General features: G+C 34.2%; 1 protein-coding gene across 2 annotated transcripts in view; it reads right to left on the bottom strand.

The window, feature by feature from the left end:
• The window catches only part of LOC117174971 (dynein regulatory complex subunit 4), a 247,743-nt gene extending 240,135 nt beyond the window's left edge, over positions 1–7,608 (bottom strand). For both annotated transcript variants that reach the window (XM_033364444.1, XM_033364445.1), the window contains exons 1-2: positions 7,479–7,608; positions 7,146–7,363 (exon numbers count right to left, since the gene is read on the bottom strand). In XM_033364444.1, coding sequence (XP_033220335.1) covers positions 7,146–7,363; positions 7,479–7,481 — 221 coding nt within the window. In that variant the 5' untranslated portion in view covers positions 7,482–7,608. The remainder of the gene's footprint in view (positions 1–7,145; positions 7,364–7,478) is intronic.
• Positions 7,609–7,869: the final 261 nt, after the last annotated feature.

Raw genomic sequence — 7,869 nt, 5'->3', positions numbered from 1 at the left:
CTTGAAATGTTTGGTATTGGATATTGTTGACAGATGACAATACGCCAATTAGCACAAATGGTGAGTTCCGACAGTGCCTACAAGTGTGCCTACTGGCCGCTAGATGGCAATACCGGTTTCATATGTATACACCTGGTATAAATTAATATACACTATAAATTGTCAAAAAGTATTGCTAAAAAATAATTAATAAATAAGCGTACGGTTATTTCTTGTAAATATTTTTGGATATACTTATAATTAATCGGTATTTGAAAGCTCCAATGCTTATAATACAATTAAAATTCCGCACGCAATGGGGGGATTCGAACCCATAAACCTAAGCACGTAAGTCAATAGCCTTAACCACTACACTATTACACGAGTTGCGTTCTGTAAAATAATTTTGAAATGCATTTGTGACTGAGGGTGGTCACCTCGGGAACGACTTCTGAATATGCGACCATGCCATCGCGGCATGGGAATATGGAGTCATGTGACGACTATCACAGAAATGTCAAAAAGGAATGTTTTTTAGGTGATGCAAATTGTGAAACTGGCCATTCTCAGCAAAAAAATTGTAAAAATACTGGGAGTTTCACAGAAAGGAGCCCCTACAACATTAGAGAGATTCGCCGACCCAGAAATATGACAAAAAGTGATGATAGGCTTATAAAAGTGTTAAGTAAGCGGTCCAGACTCAAAACAGTGCCAGATATCACAGTCGAAATCAATCAACCGCTACCGAAGCCGATCTTAGATACAACGGTTACATGTCGGTATCATGATGTAGGTTTGAATGGACGGGTCGCTGCCAAAAAACCATTGTTGCGATCGGTAAACGTCCGTAAACGACTCAAATGGGCAAAAGAACACAAAAATTGGTCTATCGAACAATGGAAACAGGTGTTATGGACCGATGAGTCCAAATTTGAAATTTTCGGTAGCACACGGCGAATGTGCTGCCGCAGAAAATCTAATCAACGGCACGCACCACAAAGTTTTAAGGCAACAGTTAGGTTTGGCGGCGGTAGTGTGATGGTTTGGGGTTGCTTGTACTACGCTGGTGTTGGCACCTTGGTAAAAATCGACGGAAAAATTCGGACAGAAGACTATCACCGGATACTTCAGCGAACCGCTATTCCATCTGGCATCGATTTGATAAGAGAGGGGCTTGTATTTCAGCAAGACAACGAGCCTAAACATACATCAAAACTTTGTACAAACTATTTAAGGTCGAAAGAAGCTGCACGCACTCTTAAATTCCTGGAATGGCTACTACAATTGCCGGATGCAAATCCCATCGAACTGTTGTGGGATGAGCTGGGCAGAAAAGTGCGGAAACTGCATCCAACCAGCAAATCTTACTTGTGACAATGTTTTCAGCATTCTTGGCAACGATTGCTACCAGAAAGACTTCAGAAATTGGTGGAAGGAATGCCCAGAATTTGTAGGGCAATCATCAAATCGAAAGGTCAATATATTGATGAAAAACAGCTGGATTGATTTTCTCAATTTTTTCCAGGTAAAAACTCAAAAATATCACAAGTAAAAGTTTAGTACTTATTAATAAAATGTTATTCTATACAAATACGTTGTATGAAACTGTCTAAAAACGATAATTAAAGCGATAAATACAAAAAAAAACGATTTTTCTAAGTGAGTCCAAACTTTTGCAGGGCAGTGTAGATACATAAAAAGTAATTAGTCTTTACTTTGGTTATATTTTCTTGCTATTTATATTCTCATGAAAAATATAGACTTCATGTTTTATATTAAAATGATAAGCTGAAAAAAAATTTTAACCTGTAGGAATTTTCAGTTACAGTAACTGAAAATTCCTAAACTGTGACAGAATTTTGTGATACATGGGACTGGAGTTTTATGTAGTTACCGTTGCTGAAATTTTTGTTACAGTTTCGGAAAATTTAGAAACGGTTTCTGCATAAAGCTTTAGTGACGCGTCTATGAAAATTCCTGCAGAAATTTGTAACAGTGTACTATAAAGAAAGTAGGTATTCTGATTGGTTATCATTATATATAATTTAGTTTAAGTACCATTAAAAAATTTCCTAAAGTACCGTATAGTATCATACATTACATTACATTACTGTTATCCAAAAATTGTAACGCATTAACGTTGCTATTAGTTTTAAAAATAAGTAACGCGTTACCACTACTAAAAAATGTAAGGTTCCGTGTAACATGTTACTGATAAACACTGATGTACCTGTAGCTGGCACATTGGATTAATTAATGGTTACAGAAGGTATTCTTTAGGGTTTGTTTTTAATTAATTGGGCATTCCAACAGATTATACTTATTGTTGAGAAAAATTCCATGATATTTGTCAGAATTAAAAAAAATATACATCATCTTGTAAAATTATAGTATCATACATGTATAGTAAAACAGAAAACATGATAGCTGAACGTTCTTTGATGCACCCAACTCTTTTCAAATAATTGAAACTATAATAATAACTTACAATTCATAGACTAAATTCTTATTTATAATAAAAGTGCAACTTAGGGGTAGTTTTTTTCAAATATTCACTGTAAATGTCCGAATTTTTCAAGAAAACTGTTGATTTTAGGTTGAGTGTCTAAATTATTCACTAAATTGAACTTTTCCACTTAAGGGTACCCCCCCCCCCCCGATTCTCGGGGTCAAACAATCTAATGTTTTTTATTATCTTATTGGAACCTCTAACTCTTTAAGAATACTCCCTGAAAATTTTAAGTCAAAATTCGAAATACTCTTGGAGTTCTAAGCGATGAACGGTATACGCGTCAAAGGGAGCGGAGAGCACGTACCGCATGGGCTCGACGCGCAGGCACATGGTTTGCTTTTCGGCTTTTCATAATGCCCTCGACGGCGTTATGCACAAAAAATGTATTCACAAAACTTAAACGCACTATTCTCAGAACAGTGTTTTTACGATTGGCGGGCATTGTAATTCAAAAACTATTCAGCCGATTGCTCTGAAGTTTAAATATGTTTTCTATACATCAATAGCTATGACTTAGACTATTATGAAAAAAACTGGATTTTCGAAAAATAACATCCTAAGGTCCGCCATTTTGTAAATTTTTGCCCGAAATAAATGCTCGTAGTCTATTTCCTAGCCAAACATGTACTCTTTCGAATCTCATTAGATTTTTTGGTTTCAGATGTCCAATTCACTTGCAATTATACCCGCCATAAAAAAGAGGACTTTTAATTGACCGCAAGAAACAGAAATTTACTATGCAGCCTCATAATTGCTATTTCATAGACCAACACCTGTATAGGGATGTAATCAGGGATCCGGTCGGGTCCCGACCAGATAGCCCCGGTTAAAGCCGGGCGTTGGGCGGGGAATCCGGCCGGGATGCGGCTAAAAATGTCACAGTAAACTAGTCGGATCATGGCTTGAATTCCGACTGGGATCCGGTCGGGTAATCCGGTAACAAAGCGGTTGAAAGTATTGTTTCAGGCGAGAAATTGGTAACTTGTTTTGTCTTTTAAGGCCATGTGACCAGTGGGTCACGTGACCAGATTATTTGCAGACGAAGAGCCACATCCAGTTAAAAATTTGGAATAATAAATAAGAAGCACTAAGAAAAATGGGTCTGGTCCTAAATTTCAATAATTATTAAAAAAAGCACAAAAAAATTATTCACATCAAAAAACTTTTTTCATAATTATACAAATTTAGGACCAGACCCACCATTCGCATTGCTTCTTGTTCAGTATCCCAAAATTTTAAGTCGATGTGGCGCCTCGTGTGATAATCAGTTGGAAAATAAAAAAAGTGGCGGTAAGGTAGTAATATCGTCACGTGACCCACTCATCATATGGCCTTAAGGCTATGAAACAAGGTTGATTTTTATTACGGATCTCGATTTTATTTGCAAAACTTCGAGGAAACGGTGCGACGTGAGTGCAATGTGCACCCTCGTTCGAAATGCAAAACTGAAAATTAGTTATTGTCTACGCAGTCGCCTACCGCAGAAGAAGATATACATGGCATTAAATTTGAAAGTATATAGACCAAACATTTTCTGGAAATAGTGAAAATAGTAACATTTCTGCTGATGCACATACAAAAATTGATAACAGTTTTATTTAACAAGTTGAAACATTCAGAAAAATATAATGTTTTTTTTTAAGAATTCAAAACCGCTTATTTCTGTTTCACTGAACTAATAAATCTTTAGATTATACTTTTTAAATGAGAATTCATCTATCATCCATAATTACATCTTTGATAACATCATAGATCTTAAAAAATGTGTAATTTTGACAAAAAATTATCCTAAGAAGTGCCCGGTCTGCTCCCGACCATGAGATATAACCAGAGTTGTCTCGGCCAGTAACCGGCCAGCAGCCGGCTTGGTGATTCGAGAAAAATGTAGCCCGACCGGTTCCTGCCCATGAAACCCAGCCAGGGGTAGCCCGACCAGGATCCGACCAGAAACCTTGTTGTAGTAGGGCCAACCGGGGACTAATATCATAGGAAATTTCCTCAACAAAAGGAATAATTTTTTGGAATGCCAAATTAATTGAAAACAAGCCCTAAATATTAACTTATGTAAACAGTAATTCATTCAAAGTGCCAGCTACAGGTACATCAGTGTTTAACAGTAACGTATTTCTCGGAACGTTACATTTTTTATTATTGGTAATGCGTTACTTATTTTTGAAACTAGTGCCAACGTTAATGCGTTACAATTTTTGGGTGATATTAATGTAAAGCAATGTGTGTTACTGTGCGTTACTTTAGGAAATTTTTTAATGGTACTTATACTAAATTATATGTAATGATAACCAATCAGAATTCATAACGGCAATTTTTACCGAGGGGACATAATTTCCTACTCCGGTAGGGGGGGGGGGCGATTTTATTTACATGTTTTTGGTAAAAACATGAACATTGTATGCATTGCCTCGTGTCCAGAAATGAATTGCACCCAGACTAAGCTAACATCAGATAAGCATTTAGGCAAAAAAAGGTGCTTACTTATTACGCTGCAGGGGACAATCAATTTGTTCTATATGAGAGTAATCAATTTAATTTTCAATTTTGATTTTAAGAATAATAACTAGTCACTGATTGCTTGAGACCTGACGTGGAATGAAATTATTTACATTTTAGTTAAGGCTAATAAAGCAAGGATATATGAAAGCTTCAATTTATTGAAAAACACGATACCCTGTTTAAGCCTGATATACATATCAATGTTAAATTTCTTTCATTTTTAAAATTAAAAGAGGATTTTTCATAACAAAATATTTTTGATCCTGAAAACATTAATTGCTTTAAAATATAAAAATAAGAACATGTTTTGAATCTTACAAATAAGTTTATTATTTTTATTTCATTCCCCTAAATTGAGAGTTTTTAAAAGTTTTGATTTACTACAAAATAAGGCGAACTGTTAAACCTAGCTGTGCTAAATACCATTAAATTTCGTCATCTGCACTCACAAAACAAGGAGAAATCAATCCCTTCAGGAATTTCATTTTCCAGCATCTATCAATCGATTTCAAACAAGGGGAAGGAAAACCAAAAGAATTTTGTAAACATGTGTCCTGTAGGTACACAAGGACTGAGTTCGACGTTGTTGTTTTAAAAAACAATGACCTCTCTTGAATATTTCTAAGCATCTTATTACTGTAGTAATTCACTGTATTAATGCGTGTTTAAAATTAAGGTCCGTTCGCCACTTATAGGGATGTGTGGCCCGATCAATCATCCTTTCCTCTTGAAGTGCAGCCAGAAAAACATAGAAATGGCGGGATGAGAGAGTCGCAGATAGAAGAGAACCACGGGGGATAAGTTTCCCCTTTTGCACTTATAATTGTTGAATTTTTTAAATAAAAATTTTAGAAAAATTGATTTAAGTTCTGGTCACAATTCCGTGATCAGACAGCCTAATGTGTTCTATTTTATGCCCTTATATAAAATTATTTTTTGTTAAAATAAACCAAATTTAAATTATATTAATAACGAAATTGATAAAAGTTACAAATTAATTTAATATATACAGTATAATTGAATTCATGCAAAATAATTTTCAAATATTCCAAGGTAGTGAAATACTTTCCGTTGCTTAACCCTTTGCGGCATGGTGGGAATACCGTATTCCCACCTTTTTTCATATAATTTTTTGCGATTTCAGAGTAGTTTTTATTGGATTTTACACAGGTTTTTTTTTCAATTTCATGGTCGCAGGATGATAGAAAATTGAAATTTTTATGCGAAGGAAATTATTTTTAAAATAATTTGTTAATACTTATAAACAAAGATGAAAAACAGCCTTTTTTGTTGAAAAAATTCATTTTTGAAAAAACTTTTCATTATATCCATATGAAAATGGGTGCTTAAGGGTTTCTAGAGTCGCCGAATACGAATCTGGACTTAGATTTTGAAAATTCAAAATAGCGTATCCAATATGACTGCCGAAATTGGGAATATTTTTGGATTTTATCTGAAAATTGGTATACAGGGGTTTTTGGGGTCAGTAATCACGAATATGAACTCAGAGATTGAAAATTTAAAATGGTGGATCCAAGATGGCGCCGAAACTTGGAATATTTTTGGAATTTTTTATGAAAATTGGTATAAAGAGCTTTTCGGGGTCGCGGATCACGAATCTGAAATCAGACTATGAAAATCCACAATGACGGATCCAGTATGGATAAAAAACAATTTAGAAATATTTTGAATTTTGGCCCGCCATTTTAAATGTTCAAATTCTAAGTTCAGATTCGTGATCAGAAATACCAAAAACCCATGTACATTAGTTTTCAAAATAAAAAATTCAAATTTTGGCCGCCATTTTGGAACCGCCATTTTGAATTTTTAAAATCTGAGTTCGGATTCGTGATTAGCGACTCCAAAAAACCCCTGTATACCATTTCTAAAAAAAAACCAAAAATATTCCAAATTTAAGTCCGCGTATACCTATTTTCGGAAAAAATAAAGAAAAATATGCCAAATTTTAGCCTGAAGAGAAACACTTTATGGAACATTCGGCTTCTTTATACGAGTGCATAAAGTTAGGCAAAAATGTTCAAAATCGTTTTAATACTTTACAAACAAAAACAAACAAAAAATAAAGCAAGGAGACAATACTTCTAAGAACTTATGGGCGATTACTTTCACATTTTGTACTAACCTTACAGTTGCACGAGCTTCATCGAGTTGATGACGCGTTATTTCCCAAAAAGTTCTAAGCTTATCTCTTTCTAACTGAAAAAAATTTCTCTCTTCCCTTTCGCGTTCCATTTCTTCTAAAATTTGGTTAGTATAATGCTCTAATTGTTCTCTATTCATCTTTGATGTATCCACTCCATCCACTGCGTCTGTCGCTTTTTCTCCTGCCTTTTTCGGTCCCTGTGAATGTTTAAATTAAATTATTTAAACTAGTACAATACAAACCCTTAATCAGAAGATAAGTATTCTATAAAAATTGCAAACTTTATCAATATTTTGGATTAAAAAGATTTACCATTTTTTAAATTCTTTAAGAGGTACTTTATTTTATTTATTATAAATACAAATGATTTTGAACCACAATTTAATCCTGATTAGAAGAACAAACGTGAGAATGACTCTAAAAGAATTGTTGGTTCATTGCACTGTATCGTTCGTTCTACTCTAGGTTTGCTTGCAGTTGCTAGGCAACTTTAAACATGGCAGTTACGAAAAATCAATACAGATTAAAAAAATACCTTATGGTTCTTTTATACCTTCCGTAAATCGATAGTCGACCGACCAACATATCGAAATATCCATTCACACTTCCGGAAAATTTAGTGAAATATAGTAATATATTATTAATCTTTCAGTAATTAATTAATTAATTAATTAATTACTTAATTAATTAATTTCAGCATATT

This window comes from Belonocnema kinseyi, chromosome 6 (assembly GCF_010883055.1).
Source record: "Belonocnema kinseyi isolate 2016_QV_RU_SX_M_011 chromosome 6, B_treatae_v1, whole genome shotgun sequence".
NCBI classification, from domain to species: Eukaryota; Metazoa; Arthropoda; class Insecta; order Hymenoptera; family Cynipidae; genus Belonocnema; species Belonocnema kinseyi.
Note: the sequence above shows the minus strand (reverse complement) of the source record. Positions and strands in the feature narration are given on the sequence as shown.